Source organism: Vidua chalybeata, chromosome 18 (genome assembly GCF_026979565.1).
Source record: "Vidua chalybeata isolate OUT-0048 chromosome 18, bVidCha1 merged haplotype, whole genome shotgun sequence".
Classification (NCBI taxonomy): Eukaryota; Metazoa; Chordata; class Aves; order Passeriformes; family Viduidae; genus Vidua; species Vidua chalybeata.
The window spans coordinates 4,243,883-4,263,595 of NC_071547.1; the positions used below are offsets into that span (position 1 = coordinate 4,243,883).

Consider the following 19,713-nt stretch of genomic DNA (forward strand, 5'->3'; position numbering starts at 1 on the left):
GGCTGAGTGTAGAGGCCCGGCTGGGTTTGATGGGCTCTGTCTGCAGAGACAGCTGGGGCAGGTCCAACACAGACACAGCTGGAGCAGCTCCAGAATGTCTTCAGAAGAGGAAACATCCTAATTTTCTTTTGGAAGCAAAACAAAGTAGTAACAAAAATGCTGGGCTAGGAACAGGTTAATGCCAGTCCGGGAAGGGACAGGGCACAGGGGAGCTCCAGGAACACGGAATGATGATGCCAATGCCCTGCAGTTCATGTAGCTTCGTGAGGGCTCAGGATGAGACACAGAGAGCTGGGATGTGCCCTCCCCCAGGGACAGGTGTCCCAGCACTCACTTGGCCTTGTTGATGAAGTGATAAGCCTCGTTCCAGTGTGCCAGCAGGTCCGTGGTCTCCTCGTCGTACACCCGGATGTTGTGGTACGCGAACAGGCCTGGGAAGAAGTTGTCGATTTCCCGGGTGACGTTCAGGATGTAGTCAATGCTGTGGGACCAGGAGAGATGCCCTGAGCTGCCATGGTCACCAAACAGGCACTGAGGGACACTGTGAATCCAGGCAATCCAACCCAACACGAGCTGTAAGGTTTTACCTACAGCCCTAATCCTAAACTCCCGGTACAGCCGGTGACACAGGGCACACAGGAGGCCGTTCTGCCACCTCTCACTGCCAGCACATCCCAAATGTCCAAACACCCTGGGCACAGGAGGGAGAAGTTTATTTTATTCCATTTATTGTCTCTGAGTGTGTAACCCAACCAGAACTCCTCGCTGTGCCACATAGCTCTGGGGATGCAGAAAGAAGTGAATCATCTGGGAACATAACCCAGGAATCACCATCTCCATCTCCAAGTTTTAGCTGCAAGCCCATCCCTTCTCCTTCTTTCTGACCAAAACCATGAGAGCCACATGCTATCTCTTGATTCCTGCCAAATATCACAGCAGGGATAACAATGTACCCAAGAATGAATGTCCAGATTGATTTATCACCTCCTATCACTGAGAAAAATCAAAGACACAGGATATTTGTCTCAGAATTTGTCCAGCTTTGCCTTTGGACACTGCATATCCCAATGCAAGGCATAGTCATTAACACTCTGCTTGATTTCTTTGTCCCATGATGTGCAGACATCTGCTCCCAAGGACTCCAAATGAAACATTTTCAGCTGTGCTGAAATTGTGAAGAATTTCAGTTCCTTACAGCAAGGTTGGTGCAGGCCTTGAGTGAGCAGAAAATATTTATAGGCAGAATTCTCCCTGATCCAAAAAGTGTGGCAGGGAATGGAGCCAAGCAGCACCATGGGGATGGGAGAGAAACCTGGAGCTGCCTGTCCAGGCAGGTGAGGAGGAGTTTGCTCATCCACAGGCAGCTCTGCTCCATCTGAAGGGAGATTTCTCCCTAGTGCTGCAACCTTTGCTGCTCTGCAGCCTGCAGGAATTCACACCTGGCACAGCACTGGGAACACTGGGGGATGGGGATCCTGATGGACCTCACGAATGACAAGTTTTGTTATTTTCACTCTGTGCTGATGATAAAAGTGAGGTTGGAGAGATTTCTCCACAGAGCTGCTGGTGGAAAGTTACTCCATGGCTGAGAATGTGGTAATAATCCCTAGAGCCTGCAAATGTCCTCTCCTGGGGGAATTGCAGGCACACAGTGGAGGGTTTGGAGCCTGGGAGGAGCAGTACTCACCCTGAGCCCTGCAGCTCCTCCAGGTTGGAAGCGTTCCACTCGGAGCCCTGCAACAGCCACAAACACACATTTCCAAGGGGCCCCACAACAGCCCTTTTCCCTCAGGTTCTGCAATCCCCCAGCCCCAGCCATCCTCCTGAGCTGATTGGAATGTTGGGAACAGCCTCTGAGACAGGATTAGGGCATTGATGTCCTGTCCTGAGCAGGCAGGGACCTGCTGAAGGAGGGAGCAGGGTACAACTCACCCACAGAGTTAGTTCTAGGCCAGGGTGTGACTGAGCTCATCCCAAATCACTGCCCCTGGTCACTCTGGAGTTCTAAACACAGGGATAAATAGTTCAGGGAAACAAACTGAATGCACCTGTGATCCCAGACATGACACACATGACAAGTGGGGCAAATCCTGAAACTCTGCGCGTATTTACACCTTGGATTCCCCTCAAACCTTCACAAGAGAAAGATCTAAACTGTTAAAAAGCAGGTTTTACCCTGAAGCACGAGCAATTCTCCTCACTCTATCCAGAACAACAACAAAAAGACTCAATGGGCACGAAGTGTTCATCTCTGGGAAGTCTTTGTTCCAGAGGCAGAGCCTGGTTTTGCCTGGAGTACCATCTAGTGGCAAAGGATTGGACACAGCACAGCAGAGCTCTCCTGGAGCTCCTGACACTCACCAGGTACAAATGATCAAAAATCAGGGAAGGTTTGTCCATCTGTCCCAGGATCAGCAGCATTTCATTGTCTATAAATTCCTTGAATTCCTTCAAGTTGCAGTTCATGTGTTTCTCCAGCTCGTTTCGGATCTGCAGAGCAAACACAAAGGACAGCATTGGAATCTTGGTGTCCAACAGAAATATTTGTGGGCACTTCCCTGCAGAACACTTTTCACTTTTTCATTAAAAACAGCAACAGGACTCAGCCTTCTGGAGACCAGGAATTTCAGTATGTGGCATCTCTCCAATTGTCCCAGAATGTGTTGTGTGGGAAGGGAGCTTAAAGCTCATCTCATTCCACACCTTCCACTATCCCTGGCTGCTCCAAGCCCCATCCAACCTGAACTTAGACACTTCCAGGGATTCCAGCTTCTCTGGCAATTCCATCCCAGCCCCTCACCAGGAAGGATTCCTTCCCAACATCCCATCTATCCTTCCCTCTAGCAGTTTAAAACCACTGTCCCTTGCCATGGCATCCTGGTATCCTAAATCCCCAAACTAAGAAGCTGTAAATAAAGCTTCACATATCATCTGAGGGAAAAAAAGTATTTTGGGGTACCTGCTCCTTAAAATTAGTAATTTGAGAGAGAAAAAGAAGAGCTTGTCTGCGGGAGGAGTGAGGAACACATCCACAGACAGACATTCTCAGCTTCCTCCTACCACTTGCATGTTAATAACCTCCCTTAAAAACCAAAAACCCACCCCAAAAAGAACCATTCCCACTCCGATCACGTCTGCACTGTGGGTGGATGGATTACACCAGCCTGGGGGATGGATCCAAACGAGCTCTAGCCTTGATTTGCGATTTTCCATCCATAAACTCACCAGCAAAATGCTGTCTGCAAGGTCCTCTGATATTTGTCCAGGGGAAAAAAAAAAGGAAATAAAACCTTAAAGTCTAATTTGAAAATCACACAGCTGTTACTGAGGTCCTGAAAGACAGTTGTGATGCTGGGATTATCCCAATCTCTCAGGAGGGAGGTGCAGCAAAGCCACAGCAGAGCCTTTACAGAATGGTTGAAATGCACATTCCAAAGCCAGGGACACCCGGGCATATGGTGCCTGCTCACCACTCTCTAGAGAGGGAGTCTGGCAGGAAGAGTACGAGTGAGAATTTTTTATATTTACCTCCTTGGAAGTCACATTTTCCAGGTCTTTGCTGGTCATGATGCTCCGGAGCTTGGCTTTAATGAGCCGCTCCGTTCGTTCCCTTTCCGTCGGCCTGGGAAGGAACAGGAAGAGGAGAGGATGATTCCAGGCTGGCAGCATGTGCACAGCACTGAGGAGTGAGGGGAAAGGCTTGTGTTAAAGGGAATTTTTTATGGGAATATTGGAAGAAAAAAAACCCAAAAAACAAACAGCTTGTTGGTGCTCATACACTATATCACAAGCTGAAGTTTCAGGTCTGACTATTTCACACAAATTCTCTTCTGTTGCTTTTGCAACCCCAGAAAAGAACCAGGCCAGGAAGAACAGGGAGAAGAGGAAATTTCCTTCATGAGCCAAGCAAACTTTTCCAAATAAAATGCTGCACTGACTTGTCAACAAAGAGGGCTGGGGAGTCGGGGCGGGTGGACTCCAGGTCCTGCATGGCGTTCCACTCGTTGATGCAGCTCTGGTCCGAGCTGATGCAGCTCTCGTAGTAGGTGGCCCACACTAAGGCCACCCCCCCTGGGAAGTAGTTGTACCTCCTGGCAACTTCACAGGCTTTGTGGAGGATCTGTAAAGCAGACCTGCAGGGTGGGAGAAGAGATATGGGCAGCTGTGAGCAGACAAAGCAGGAGCTGAGAGAGTTTCACAGAGGAAAAGTGATTTTCAGTATTAGTTGTTGCAGTTTGCTCTTTGAAAGCAACAAATTTATGGTGTCAGAGCTCAAAGAGGCACAAACTGCACCTTGGGGGCTTTCTCACAGCAGGGCTGAGGCAGGGGCTGAAATCTTCTCCTAATTAACAGGGAAGAAGGAGGCACAAGTTGCTCAGGGATCTAATCATTAACCAACTTGTACAGCTAAAGGAAGATAAAGAACAGGGACAATTTTCCAACCACCTCCAGCAAAAAGCCTGATGCATATTTACCAGCATTCCTGGCCCCTGACAGGCTCCAGGGACAAGGCCCAGATTGGGTCATTTGTTTTTGCAAATCCTAACATTACTTTTTCCTTCCTTCCCTCCTCAATTTTTCCTTTCTTTAAGGCTCTACTCTGAAGTTGTTGCACTGAACACATCAACCACATCCAAGGCTGGCAACAGGAAGAGCCAAATTCAAAACTGACAGGAACAGGAGTTTTATTTGTTTCTGTACCAAACCATCCCTAGCACAACATCCTTCCCCACAGCTGTATCTCTTCCCTAGGAGATGCTGCAGGGACTGGGATCTCTCCAGGCTCCAAGGGGAGACAGCATTGCCCAGGCAGAGAGAGATGCAGCTCCATGTGGAGCAGTCTCTTCAGGGAGGAATTTGCTGGCTCAGGGGTTTGGAATCCCTGCACAGGGGAGGGGTGGCAGGAGCTGGGAGGTGAATGGGCACCTGGGGCTGCAGGAACCCAAGGAATGGGGCAGGACACAGGGAATGCCACAGGCTGGCAACAGGCCCTGAACCTCCTCTGTCAGCCACTGAGAGAAACATGCAGAGAGAGGAAATTCTTGGTTTGCAGCTCCAAGAATTCGAGCTCATCTTTCATATTTATTCATCTCCCTGGTGCCACTTCCCCCCTGCTGAAGGACACAGAGCTGCTCTGAACCGAAGTAGCAGATCCTGCTTTGGGATCAGGAGTCCCACAGCCCCTCTGCTGACACAGGGAAGCAGATCTCTGCTGCAGTTCACTAAATACCTATTGAGGAGAAGGCTAAAATGCAGCTGATTTTTTTTTTTTAAATTTACTGACAGAAAGAAGAGTGTGTCCCTGAGCCCAGCCCCTCACGTACCACATGGCTTGCACCGACACAGGTTTGAAGATGTGCATCCTCCCTGCAGTGCTCACGCTGAAGCCACTGATGAAGAGAGGAAAAATTGAGTCAAAACTTGCTTTTCTTTGCACCCCAACCTGCTCTCTACAAACAGCCACTGCACTGGGGCACCCATAGGCCAAAAGAATCAGGAAGAGAATTTCTCTCACTGATTTTCTAACCTCCCAAGTAAGAAAGGCAAGAGGCTGCCAGGAATGGGAGCTCCAGTCCTCAGTGGGGTTTCAGAGCATTCCCTGGAACCACAGGAGCAGTGTGAGGGCAGCAAGACAAGAACTCACTGTCTGAATAAGAGGACTCTGCAGCCATGAATCCAAAATGGGCACTTCATTTGCAAGGTGTTGGAGAATCTCTCCTAGAGCAGCCCCCAGGTAGGGAAGGACATTCACATTTATCCTTTCAATGTGGTTTCTTACCCATCCCCATCCAGATGGATTTTAGTATCACTCCACAGGCGAAGAACCATTCCTATAGTGCAGCTTTTACTGGAAGAGAGATGGTGAGACAGGAAGTTAAATATAGGCCACGATGTGGTCATGCCAATAGCCTAAATTATTAATACTCTTTAATTTTTAAAATCCTCAAGCCTTGCTCTAGTAATCTCTTGTAATATTTCAGGCCATCAAATAAACCTGGAAGCTGGAGTCTGAAGGTCTGACAAGGTGATAACTCGTGGTAATTGCTCCATGGGATCTCTCAAACAGGTGGAACAGATGAAAATGGATTTAGGCATTTATCTGACCCAAAAGAACACTTTCAGTTCAGACAATCTGTCAAGAAAACCCTGCTATAATGAAGGCCAGGAACTTCCAGCTGTAAATAATTAAGCTACTGAGATATTCAGGTTTTAAAGGAAATTGTGATGCAGACAGCAACAGAAATCCATCCTTCTTCTTGCCTCACATCAATAATCACCAGGAGCAAATTAATGCAAGCTTGTTTCAGAGTGGAGATGACATGGCAAACTTCCCCTGGTGTGGCACACCAAGGGAATGCCACATGGGAATTTCAGAGCAGAACAGAGGCAGCATCAAAGCCAGTGACAATAATCTGACAAGGCAGGCACGGCTGGGAGCTTCCCTACAGATCCCTCTGCTGTGCAAAGCCTCCCCTTCCCACTTCCCTGGGGAAACCACCACTAAGGTTTTCCAGAATGAAACAAACTCACAGAGGCTGCACCACAAGGACAGGGCAGTTTTTTAAATCCTGGGAGAACACACACAACAGCCTGGCAGCTCCAGCCTTTGACTCCAGCTCTGCCAAACCAGCTCCTTCTCCCTGAGCCAAGAGCTTTTCTGCCTTGGTTTACTCACCAGAACTGGAATAATCTGAGAGGGGCTGCAATAACAAAATATTTCACTTGCTTTTCCAAATAGTGTGTGCTCTTATCAGTTAGACAAAAGGAACAGCTCGTTGCTGACACAGTTGTTTGTTGGTTTTGGAGCCACTTCTGCAGTATTGTTTTTTGACGTTATTTGGCAACAAAGCTACTACAAAAGCAGCTCCATTGCATCATTCCATCAACACACTGGAGTCTGGGGGAGAGAATGAGCTCCAGCTTTGCAAATGTGTCTGTAAGACCATTTTGCAGGGAGCAGACTTCCACTGGTGAGGTGGATGCCACGGCCTTTGATTCCAGAGACTGAAAACTTACTTGAATAAAAAGGTCAGAAAACTCATCCCCGTGTCCTTTCTCTTGCTGGAATCTGAAGAAGCAGGTAACCCAACTGCTTGGGGACAGTTTGGTGCTGCCAGAGAGCCCATCCTGCCTGGCTGCCAGCTCAGACCTACCTCTCCTTGCTGGAGAAGTCCACTCCCAGCAGGATGTTCTCCTCGGTGTCCTGCCGCCCGCTGCTGTACACCACCACCATGTAGCGCACGCGGTCGGTCCACACGCTCTCCAAACGCACGGCCTGCAAAGCACCTCTGCCTCATTAGTGCTGCCACTGCTGCACAAGGCTTTGGAAGTTCTGATTACCCCCAAAAGCTTTATTTAGTGCAGTATGGAAGATTCAGCAAGGCTTGTTGTTGTTTTGGTGAGGGGAAGATGAGCTGAGATTATCTGCTCTAGGTTGGGTTTTTACATTACAAAATGTAACCCAAAGGTTTGTTCTGAAGTTTCAAACAGGAAGTGTAAAAACATTGGTCATGCACTGAACTGAAAACAGGCAGGCTCAGAGGATTCTCCCACTCCCAAACCTTCACTGAAATAGCTCAATCTTGCAAGAGGCACAACTGGCATCAACTTCTCTGCAGAAAAGTGACTTTTACAGCAGATTTTTATCTGCAGATTTCTTCAAAAGAAAGCCCAGCCCAGCTGATGCAATTTCAAGGCTGACTTAAAAGTGTCCAAGAGAACCAGCAAGGTCTTGACTCTCCTCCTGTATTACTGTTTGTCACCTGGATGGAAAACTAAATCTAACAAAAGAACGTATTTCAGGCAGAGCAGTTCTCTGACCCAACTCACACCTGGACACAAGGACCAGGGCAAAAGGAGTGGTCAGGAAAGTGGGATAGGGCTGGAAACCAGCACAGAGTTAAGGCAGCTCTGAAATCTAGGATTTGCCAATGCTTTTCCTGCTCCTCTACAGGTTTGTTGCAAACACTTCCAACAGAAATGAGAGCAGGAAAATGCACCTGTCCTTACCAGTTTGATCCTGTCCTCGCAGCGCAGGAGGTTGATCATCACCTGGAGGTGCTGGGGCAAGTCACCTGCACAGGAAGCAGAGCAAGCATCAGAAAGGGACTCTTGCTGCACGAGGAATCAGCAGAGTCTTGACCTTTATAGAAACTGGATGTTTCTAAGTTAAAAAATACTAATTAAGGGAGGTCAATTAACTTTGCTGACCCAGAGAACACTAAGAGCAATGAGATTCTTGGATGGGCATTCCCTGGATGGGTGAGAACCCAACCTTAGAGTATTTGGAAGCCACCAAATCAATTGAAACCACCTGTGCCTGGCACAAGTGAGGATTCTCCTCCTGTCACAGCACTCTAGAGAGGACAAAGGTTTGGCCATAAGAACCAGGGAGGAAGAAGAGGAGAAAAAAACAATTAAAAAAACAGGAACAAAGGAGAAAAGAACAACTTTGAGCTGTGAATCACCCCCAGCGTGGTGGGATCAGCCCCACCAGCCCTACAGAGGGCGTGACTGAGCATGAGTGACCTCCAGAGGGAAGGGCTGCAGCAATGGCCTGGTTTGGGTGTTGGAGCCCTTCTGTCTCTAAGTTCTGCTCATGCACTAAGTCCCTTCAGCTCTAGGCCTGTGGGTACATTTCTGTTTGGGGAGGGCAGACGAAAGGAACAAGGAATCTACAGGAAAACAAACCAAGTTCCCATCTAATAACTCAGTAATGCACTCATAACTTTCCATGTGAGATAAAATTCCTTCCGTAGGCTGTTTGCTGGGTACATGGAATTGCTGACAGTTCAAGAAACCCAAAGTCAAACTTGGCATTCAAACACCCCCTTTGTGCTGGAGTGTTTGCAAAGCAGCACCACACAGTGCCTTTCCCACAGGCTCCTGCTCTCAAAATGCCCCCAAATCCCAGTTCTTCTTGCCCAGTACCCACCTATTCCCAAACTGCCAAAGGCAGAGGGCATAAACACTGGGGAAGCAGAATCAACTTCCCTGGATGCCCTTATCTGCATCCAAATCTGTATGTACACTCACCACACCACTCCCTGCCATTTCTTCCCACAAGTTTGGCAACTGGAAGGGACTGGGGGAAGCAGGGCAGTCTGTTCTTAAACCATGATAAACTGATAAACTCCAACAGATTGTGGTGAGCTGACAGGAAAGGGGTTTTTCCTGAAACCAGGATATGAGGAGCTAACAAATGTACATCTGTCCAGATACCCAAATCCTGATCAAACATCTCTTACTCTGACCAGCAACATCCAAACAAAACCAGCAACAGGAAGTTTCAAAGCAAAAAGTCCCAAGCTTCAGATTACTGGAGACTGGGAGAGCCCCTGGAGAAATGTCCAGGACATCCACAAGTGCCCAAGGGGTGCTGAGCTCTGTGACTCAGCCCTGCCACAAGCCAAAGGGGAGGCAAAGATTAACTCACTGAAGCACAAGTGACATTTCCTCCTCTGTGGCTGGGGAAAACAGGGAGAGATATTCCACACAGCCCTTCTGGTTGCTCAGGCTTCCCTGCCTAAAGAAAGCCATGCAAAATGCCATGATTTTCACAGAGAGTAAGTTTCTATTCCAGTCCCAGTTCCAAGAGAATGATAAAAGTTTAAACCAAAACTCAATGACCTCAATAAAAAACTCAGTAATTTGAATGTGGGCTGAAACCCCGGGTTTGTTCAGCAGGTTGTACAAGGCTCACCAGGACAAGCTGGGATGTCACCCACCTGTGCCATCAGCCTGTCCCCTCGGATGGGAGGGAAAAAGGATCTCCAGAGGGGATTGAATCCATTACCTGCATGTCTGTGGGGATGCTGGAGGCTTCGCTGGCCCTGGGAGCTGTTTCCTTGCTGTAAGAAAAGGGCTGCACCTTTCACCATGAAAAAGCTCTCGCTGAGGCTGGGAAAAAAAAAAAAAACCACACAGGAGTCAGCTGAAAGGAAAGAGCAGCAAAATGTGCACATCTGAGAAAGGAAGTGCTTTCCTCACTAAAATAGTAGGATTTTGCCACAGCCACTTGCACAGCATGACACTGGGATTATTCATGGATTATTCACCTGTCATTTTCCACCACTGTTTCATTACTCGGCCCCTGCAGGAGATACTTGCCTGAGCTGTCATGGGCTGGAAATGACTTTATCACTTGATTGTGGAATTCTGCAACTTAAAAGAAGCAAAGGGTTGGACTTTTTACAGGCTGAGACCTGCAATGCACTGGAGAGCAGGTTCCAAGCCCATCACTTCCTGCTGATTGCAGTTCTTGACATTTCTTTGGAATGCAAAAACAAGAACCTGCAACTGTAGATTTAAAGAGGAAGGGAGATGGAACCTGCACATCCCAAGGGAAAGGACACAGTTCTGGATCCTCAGGGAAAAACAATCAGCACAAGGTTTGGCACTGCTGTGGCTGGATCAGCATCCTGGGATAGAGTCTGGGCAAACACAGTGACATTTCCAGAGGGAAATGACACCCAGGGCTGGAGCATAAGGGAGGAGAAGGCAGAAGAGCACCGGCACGGCCGGATTTCACCACTCCCGGACACACACGAGAATCTCGGAAATCCTTCAGAAGCAGCTTTGGCCAGAAGCAGTGAAGTTGCATTTCCCACATGGCTGAAATCCCTGTCTCCTGAGGCACCTTTCAGCTGCACAGGAATTGCTTGGGGTGTGTTTGCTCAGCTCCACAAGAGCCATTTGTTGCTCCAAAGCCCAATTTTCCACCACCCCGCGCTCGCAGCCATAGATCACCATTAATTACTGTCTGCATCTACTAAACAGAAATGCTCCACTATGAGACTCTGCTACACAGGAGTTCCTTATGCTCCAGCAATGATCCCACTGGAGTTACTACTCCCAGAATTCATTTATTCCATATTTTATCCACGGTCTTTGCCTTGGGGCAGGAGTGAGCGCTAATGCTCCCAATGCTCTGTTCTACCTCAGCATTTTTGTGAGGAGACGTGAAATTCACGTCATTTCAGATTTTCTAATCTCTGAAGAACACAGCCCAAGTTCCCAGGCAAAGCTTCCTCCTGATTCAACTGAATTTCAAGAATTCCCCAGAAAAATCTGGATCAGATTTAAATTGAAGATTTCAGTTGCTTTTAAAAAGTGAACTAAGATTTCTCCCTGAATTTCAGGCTCCACAAGATCAATAAAGCACAGCAGGAGAAGCGCACTCTAATTCCAGTAGTTCTCCACTTCCATTCCCACCGGATTCCAGCACTCCCCTCTCACCTCACTGGCTGGGTCTGAGCAGGTTCCAAGCTCAGTCTGGCTCGGGATAACGGCACCCACGGCTGCAAATGGGAACATGGCTCCTTCCAGGAGGCAGCCAGGAAGAGCCTTGTTTCCTTCTCACCCCAGACCTCACAGGAAAGCGTTAAAAAAGGCCAGAAGTGACACAAAGGCAGCGACCTCTACACAACCTATGGGATATTCAGCACTCACAAAAGGCAGGGAATGCTTAGATCATACACCAGGAGATAATTCACAGCATTCCCACACTGAGAATCTGGGGAAAAATTTCTTTGGGAAAGCAAAAAAAAATCCTGAAATAGGATATTTTACTCCAGTGTTTTACCCCAAGGGTCTTTGATCTCAAAGTACCGACTAGGATTTTCTACTACAGGAAAAACCTTGGAAAAAACAGAGCTCCTTCCCAAAGTTATCAGGCTCTCCTGCTCTGGTGATACATCTCGACAGACGTTCTCCTCTCCTGCATTAGGAAATCTGTGACAATAAAGCAGAATATTCCCAGTTGCAGGCAAAAGGGAAAGCTGTGCTGCTGGAGCAGCCAGTGATCCAGGAAAAGGACAACTCACAGAGCAAAAGTTTTGTTCCCGTGTATCCATGTGCGTGGAAATGAACCGGAAAGCAAAGCCAGGAGCCTGCTGAGAGCAAGGTTCCATTTCCACTGAAATCCTCGTTCCTACCCTGCACAAACCCTCCCGTACCCCAGCATTCCCCATCTCCACACCAGCTCCAGTTTCCATGTGCCCAGCACGGTGGGGGACACAGGGATCACACCCAAACGCCTCTTTGCTCATAGTTTACACCACATTGTAACAACAACGTTACCCAAGCCCAGCCCTTATCTCCGCTCTGGGAACTGTCTGCGTGCTCTGCCACTCCACACAACTGCTCTGGACACAGCTCAGTGCGAAAGGCGAGACACAGCTCCCTTTTAAATCCTGCAATCCCAGTAAACAACTAAAACTCCGGGCTTTTTTTAAATTAAAAAACGCCTCTCCTAAAGAACACCCAAATCCTGGCAATAAAGAACATCCCCAACCTCTGCCCCTCGGCAGGGGTGACAGATGCCCCAAAGCACAACCCCGTGGCCCATACATACTAATTCGGGTTGGTTTTCTTTGCACAGCGGCAACATCGTGGTGGCCCCAGCGTCAGACAGAAGTCGGGGAAATTGAAAAGATTCATAACCAGCTGGAAAACTCACATCCTTTTGCTTCTAAACCCATAAAAAACACCAGAAGGCAAAGAAAAGGTCAAGCGTATTTTCTGTGCGGAGCAGAGGAATCGCGGCTGCTGATGCTCCCCGGGAACTGGATGGCTTTTAGGGAACACTGTGTCTTCCACTGATATCCTGGCTTGAAAAAGCACTTGTCCCAACACATCCTGATGAAAGAGAGCCATTCAAGAGGGGAAACAACCAGCTGAGGCTCGGCTAATCGCTTCCCTCCTCCAGACTTGTTTGTTTGTTTGCTTCCCCCCTCCCCGCGTGCTCCAGAGGTTCCTACCAGCACCCACACAGCCCCTGGCTGCGGGAAGTCCACATTCCCTGGGAGGGACAGGACTAGAGGAAAAGCATCCTATGGACCGATGCCTGCTCATTCCTTTACAGTTAAAGCAATGCTTTAATACAGATACAGGAAAATAAAATGGTCCTTTCCTCAGTGTACAGCTCCCTCGTTGGATTTTCAGAGCCATTCCCGAGTTCCTGAGCTCCTGCTGGACAAGGAGTCTCTCAGGTGCTCAGTGTTTGTGTGTTAGGGGCTGGCTGGCATTGAATTCCCTGAAGATTAGTTCTTTACAAATCCCAATTCTTTCTGCAGGCACATGCCATAAGGCCACTCTGGTCCCACTGGCCTGACCAGGGGAATGAGGAGCTCTCTGTGCATTCTCAGCTAGTTTTCATTCAGTTTGACTGGCACACACCACAGAAACCACCCAATCCCTGGATGCCCTTCCAGGAATCCTGACCAGCACAACTTCTCTACAAGGAGTCACTTCAGGCTCTCGAATAAACACAGAGCCCACTCACAGCCCCAGGACCCTGATGCTCCAATACAGCTGCAGACCAGCTCTCCTCCCACTCCCTGACCTCAGCTTACCAAACACAGGAAATAATCACCCTAAGAGAGGGAAACACCAACACTTCCAACACCTGGGAAATGCCAGGAGGAGGGTACAGACAGCGACAGTCCCTCCTGCCCCCCGAGGCTGGCAAGGACAGGGTGCTCATGGCCACAGCCCTGCTGAGAGCCGGCTCCAGAGGCTGTTGCTCCATCCGTTGGCTCCGTGCTGCTCAACTTGAAAAGGAAATATTTCTTCCCCTTTGGGAAAGCTCCAGAGGAGCGTGGCTGCAACACACATCAACCCCATTTCGAGTCGCTGAAGAACACAATAGGCAGCGCCTTCTCGGCGGTACAAACTGCCACCCCCCGGGGCCGGGAATGCCAGTAAGCAATCCTTTAAAAACACAGGACTTTGGGAAAAGAGACAGAGCTGCTCATGCTCCTGGGCAGCCAGATGCCAGTCCCACAAGAGTTTTCCCCAGGCAGTTTGCTTTGCCATTGTGGCTCCAGCTGTGAGCTGTCCCAGGAGGAATCCTTGCACGCCTCATGTGCTTGAGTTCCATGTTTTAATGGGGAATCTCATATAAGCCACAATCATCTTGCAGGACAGAAGAAAACAGTCTATTAAGACATCTTATAGTTACACAAATAATCTCAAATATCCACAGACAGAGTCTGGAGAAAGAAAACCACTTTTCTTGGGAAGACCCAGGCAAGCCTGAGGTAAGTGAGCAGCCTCCTACAACCAGGTCTGTGTTTAAGGAAGAAAAAAAAAAAAATCCCCACAAGAAAAGGAGTATTTGCTTCTCTCAAAATTGGTCATGATTTTGCAAACATGGTAATGCCTCCCAGTTCCTTGGGTTTCATGGCATCTTCTACTCAAAACATTTCCAAACTGATAAGGTGAGGGAAAACCAGGCCTCCCGAGCACCACAGAATGGAACACACTTCCCTCTTCTATAGCCCTGTTGATAAGGAGGAAGAGAACTGATTTTTTTCCCCCTTTTCCCCCTTTTCTTCCCCCCTTTGCTGCTTGGTCTGGAACAAGCTTGGCCACCTCAAGGCAACTGAGAAAGAACACAAAACAGCCCTGGAGAGGGACTGAGTCAGCCCTGCTGGATGCTCCCACAGCCCAGCCAGACCCCCCATATTCCACAGGGTGGATTTTAGGCAGGACACTGCAGTGAACAGAGGGGACTGGCACTATCCCACAGCCACACCACAACAGCAACACAACCCAAGCTGGGAAGGAGCACATCAAACAGAAAGGAGAGAAACAGGAAGAGTTGAGAGCAGCTGTGTGGCTCCTGCTCCCCAAAAAAGCCGACGGTTAAGGCGGAGGCACTGCTTGCTCTGGCCTGATAGAGGCACATCTGATAACAGTTCCTGACCACAGAGCGGCCTTTGGAAGGGGCCTGAGCAACACAAAACAGCAGAGGGGGAAAAGGGACTTCAAAGCTGCTCCTTCCCATGGCACTGCACAGCCCAGGAACAGCCCCAGGCACTCCAGCAGCAGCAGCAAGTCCCTTCTCCTGCTCCTAATGAAGTGTGTCCAAGTGGCCTTTGCTCTGTGTCACACAAAGATCACCTGGACAAACACAGGTGGGAATATCACCACAGCCATCCCTGCTCAGGGCTGCCACAGGAGCAGTGTGCTCCCCACGGAGCAGCACCTGGAAAAGCCCAGTTCCAACACGTGCAAAGATGGTTTAGAGCAAAGAGAACAAAGTGCTATTGCACATGTGTAGGATTTGGGATATGCTGACAAACTGACCTGTGGTCAGGAGGGCAGGAGCCCAAAACACCTGGCAAGGTCAGAGAGATCTGCTCAGGACTACTTGGAGGTGTTTCTACCACCAGAAATGCAAGGCAGGAAAGCTCTTTCTATACCCATGACTTCCATACCCAAACTCATCATTCTCAGACCTCCTGAGCTGAAGACAAGTCACCCTCAGAAGAAAAGCAAAATGTGGGCTGCAAGTTCACAAGGAGAACATCTCCTCTTCCTCAGACACAGCCAGGGCATCTTTGTGCCAGGAAGGGGCCAGGCAGCAGCTCCAGCTGGGGGGGTGTTGGTGTTGGTTGTAAAGCCTCCCTGCAGGAGCAAACATCTCTCCCATCTCTTTTGAAGGAAGTGAGATGTTGGGGAGACCAAAAAACTCAGGCTTTGCTGTTCTCAGCAGAGCAGGGACCAAGGGGAGTGTGAGTGTGCATTGTTGGGCTCGGAGGCGTGGGGATCGTGGGCCACATCCCAGCAGGAATGCTGACAGGGCTGCAGACACTGCAGGCCATTCACACACAAACGCTCCTCTGGCACAAAGAGCAAAAAAAGAAAAATGAAATCAATCATGAAGCCCACAAAAGCCAATTTCCCAACAGAAATAGACTGCTGATGATGTCCCTCCAGCCACTCCTGGGATGCATCAGGCTGGAGCAGCAATCAGCACAGATCCTGCACTGAGTGGAACCAGCTCAGCTCTGAGTATCCCACCCTGGGGGCAGCCCCAGGATCCAGGCTGTGCCTGCAGACAACCCAGGAGCAGCTGGGATAAACCCTCCAAAAGAAAGGGCAGGAAGAGGGAAACAAACAAATTAGCAGGATCATTCCCCATTCCAGCAGGCTTGCGCAAAGTAAATTGACAGAACTGCTCCCAAACAGCCAGGAATGAGAAAATTCTAGGAATCCCTAGTACTTGGATGGTGAAAAGCCAAATAAAATAAGAGATTGTTTCACAAGGAAAAAGAAATCCTTTCTGCTCATCCCATTAATCGCAGAGTTCAAAAAAGCACGAGGCTGATCCCGGCATCACCCAGCTACGCCATGGCCTTGGAACTCGGTCTGAATCCCAAGGAGCATTTCTGAGATTCCCACTGAAACACGGTGTCATTTTGGTGACAGCCACTGTCTCAGGAGGCCAGGCCAGATCCTCTCCAAACCTCAGCCTGCACAAGCTGCTAGGAAAAGGAGTATTAACCCTACAGAGCCCCTCAGCACTGGTGACCCCAGTGCATGCCCTGGACCGTCCCCAGCCTGCCGCAGGAGCTGGGCAGAGCTGCTCCACACATCAGCTCACGCTCACCTGGAGTCATGGACTTGGAGGACAAGGCTTGGGAAAGCAGCAGCTGGCACAGGGGAACACACAGAGATCCCAGCATCAGCAAAACATGGATTTCCCTGGTGGTCTGAGGGAAGCTGGCTACTCCCAAAACACTGGCTCCCTGTGTTTTCCTACAAGTCACTGTTCTGGGTGTTGCCATGTTCCTGCCATTGCTATTCCATGACCACAGGTAAGGGGGGAGCCAGGCCACAAGCCCTGGAGTTGTCCCAGCGCAGTGTCCAAGCTGAAGGAGAGGTGGGATGATGCCCACCACGGAGGGCACACCCGAGGCAGAGGCAGAGCCTCCGCCCGTGCCCCCGGCAGGAGCTGATCCTGCTCCTGTCCTCCTCCCCAGCCGAGCTGTCAGCACACGGGCCCATCCTCCTGCATTCCTCCTGTCAGCCCAGTGTTTTAATCCTTGGAACTATTTTATGAAATCACCCCACTTCACCCACTCAGCAGTGTCTCCCAGAGAAACAAGTGGAAACTCTCCAACGGCGCCGCTGGAAAAGAAAAGGAAGGTGAATAACAGCTCAAAGGATTAAGGGAGCAGCTTCCAAGCGGTGTGAGCGAAGGTCAGCCAGGACACAGACAATGGCATCGGAAGCACGGCTGGGAATCTTGGTGGCACAGCAACCCAAAAACCAGCTGAGCTGCCAGGTTTCAGAACGGCTCCAAAAAAGGCAGCAGAGACCAGGGAGTACTTGACACATTGGTAATGTGGAAAAACAAAACGAAACAAATCCAGGCAGATCACGCGCAGTAAGAGCGGAGTGAGAAAAGTTCTGGCTCAACCCTGACACCTCGAGTGTTTGACTAGACTGCAGCCTGCCTTCCCAGCCCCCTGGGGGTACACAGCCAGCATTCCCAAAATCAGGAGAGTGCCAGGCAGGAGCAAAGCTCACTCACAATGGAAAATTGGTGGTAAAAACCCCAGGATCATCCTTCTTTTCCCCCTCCACTCCAAAGCCATTTTTTCTAAGCAGGATGGGTTGCAGAGGGAAGCAGACAGCTGGAGTTCAGGATGTTTTGCACGGCTGGGAGGGAGATGCCAAGCCATGGGCAGCAGTCTCCACTGGGATGCAAGTGTTGGACACAGTTGGATGTGACCATTTGGATGGCAGACAGAACAAACAAGGAACCTGGCAGCTTTTTGGGAAGTCTGAACGGGACATTTTGTCCCATTCCCCACATTTCTGGCTGACTTGGTCCTTGATATGAAGGTTTCCTTCACCAGCAGTTCTTGCAGCAAGGATTTCTTCAAGAAACTAAAATTTTCAGAGAGGGAAGACAAGCCTTGAAGAGGAGAGTCCTGATCCCAGATAAACGTAAACAACTGATGGATGTGGTGTGCACCCTAATCTGTTGGAATCTGGACTTATTTTTGGCTTATTTTTGTGCAGTGGTAAAGTGATTCTGCATCAGGGATTTAAATGCTGCAAAGGGATGTGTAAATGTTTGGGAAAAAATCAGTGTTCTCAGGAAATAATCTCAACACTCTTCACTAGCACTAAAACCAAGCCTAGGAAGGTGTTCTGTCCATTCCCCATTCCAAAAACATCTTAGGAACACTTGCCAGGCAGAGCAGAGCTCTGATTTGTATGAGAAATGCCTGACTCACAGATCTTGGCAGACAATTATCAAAGATTAAGATATTTAAAATCTAGAGGCATTTGAAACCAAAATATTGTTCTGACCCAGCTCTAACACCTAAATAAACAGTGACCACGCTGGCCTTTTACAGGAACAAGTGCTCAGTGCACAGCCAGCACCTCTGATAATAGGGCCTCATGGTTTAGGTTCTGCCAAAGTGCTGAGGTTTCATGGAAGAAAAAAACCCAAAAAGATTTAGATACAAATCCAAAATAGTCTAATCATCACATCTTTAAATTGGCAGCTCTCCTGCTGCTGCTCTACCTACATCCAAGTAAACTCCTCATATTGCTCAACTTCAAATCAGCAATGGTTTCCTGGAAAGGCCAGATCGTAAATAAGTGTCAAACAAGTGAACGTTTCCCTAGCTCTGTGGCCTTTGAACATCCACACACAGCCCACCACAAAACGCAAAGGTCTAATTACACCTTCCTGAGCTTCCAGGGCCACGCCTCCGGGCTGAGAGCTCCCGAGGGCCGGGGGCTGGGCCGGTGCCTCCCCATTGTACGGAGCACGCTAAGGCAGGATGCTGCCGCCGGCCAGGATGTGATTCAGCGTCCTGTTTTGAACACTTCATGAAGTCAGCAACTTCTGCCCCGAGATCTCCCACCAGCTCCCCGCGACACAATCAATCTGCAGTGGCTGGAGGGACTTGTCAAGGCTGTAATGAGCTGCTGTCCCCACAAATAAATCCTCAAGGCAGCTGCCCCCGCGTTCTCCCTGCCCTCAGCCCGGCACCATGGACACGGCTGTGGGTACAAGGCATTCACTCAGTGCTGCTCCAGCAAAACATGCTCCTAAATCCTTAAAGAAATTAAGGATCAAGGTGTTAAAAGATCATTTTGGTGCACTAAAATATAATACTAACTGTAAATCAAGTGTATAAAATATATACATATGTGATATAAGATACAGTGGTGTCCTGTGGTGTGTGCCAGAGGGATGATCGTGGAATTATTTAGGTTGGGAAAGACTTCCAAGATCAAGTCTTGCTGTTCCTGCAGCTCTGCCAAGGCTACCATTAAACCATGTCCCCAAGTGCCACATCCACGCAGCTTTTCAATTCCTCCAGGGATGAGGGGTCCATCACTGCCCTGGGAACCCTGTTCCAACACTTGACAACTCTTTCCATGAAGGAATTTTCCCTGATATCCAATCTAAACCTGCTGTTGCTCTGTTAAGAGTTTGTCTGCACCAAAGACTCCTCCTGTTGATCACTGACCTGCAAATGTACACGAGCCCAACCCTGAAAACCTCTACCTCCCACAGCTGCTCTCACCAGCTCTTAAAATTTGGTTTAGAGGAGCCAAACAAGAACAATTCTTTTCATAACCATCTTCAGGCTTGATCAGAGCCTGGAGATAACTAACTTCTAGGCCCTTCCACAGTGGTTCAACCTCTATCTCTCTGCAGAAGGTGTCTGAAAACGTTCACCCGGCCCTGCATTCAGGCTGTGATTGGAAAGCCAATAATGGCAAAGATTACAGAATGACTAGCTAAACAAACCTATTTATATTTGGAATTAAAACCAGTGATTATCTTGCTGTGTTTGCCAGCCACATCTGAGAATCAGCCAACACTCACAGAGCGATTTGGGTTGTACAACATCTCCTCTGCCTCAGTGTGGCAGAGCCAGCACACAG

At 49.0% G+C, this 19,713-nt stretch overlaps 1 protein-coding gene across 3 annotated transcripts in view; it reads right to left on the minus strand.

Moving 5' to 3' along the window:
- Nucleotides 1–19,713, minus strand: part of SSH1 (slingshot protein phosphatase 1) — a 30,870-nt gene that overhangs the window by 3,707 nt on the left and 7,450 nt on the right. Inside the window, exons 1-11 of one of the 3 annotated variants that reach the window (XM_053959347.1) lie at nt 12,356–12,634; nt 9,797–9,900; nt 8,011–8,075; nt 7,155–7,276; nt 5,780–5,848; nt 5,325–5,390; nt 3,939–4,133; nt 3,529–3,622; nt 2,362–2,490; nt 1,688–1,734; nt 335–481 (exon numbers count right to left, since the gene is read on the minus strand). In XM_053959347.1, the coding sequence (XP_053815322.1) occupies nt 335–481; nt 1,688–1,734; nt 2,362–2,490; nt 3,529–3,622; nt 3,939–4,133; nt 5,325–5,390; nt 5,780–5,848; nt 7,155–7,276; nt 8,011–8,075; nt 9,797–9,900; nt 12,356–12,441 (1,124 nt within the window). In that variant the 5' untranslated portion in view covers nt 12,442–12,634. Of the gene's footprint in view, nt 1–334; nt 482–1,687; nt 1,735–2,361; nt 2,491–3,528; nt 3,623–3,938; nt 4,134–5,324; nt 5,391–5,644; nt 5,750–5,779; nt 5,849–7,154; nt 7,277–8,010; nt 8,076–9,796; nt 9,901–12,355; nt 12,635–19,713 lie in introns of those variants that run through there. The other 2 variants (XM_053959346.1, XM_053959348.1) reach the window with 2 other exon arrangements.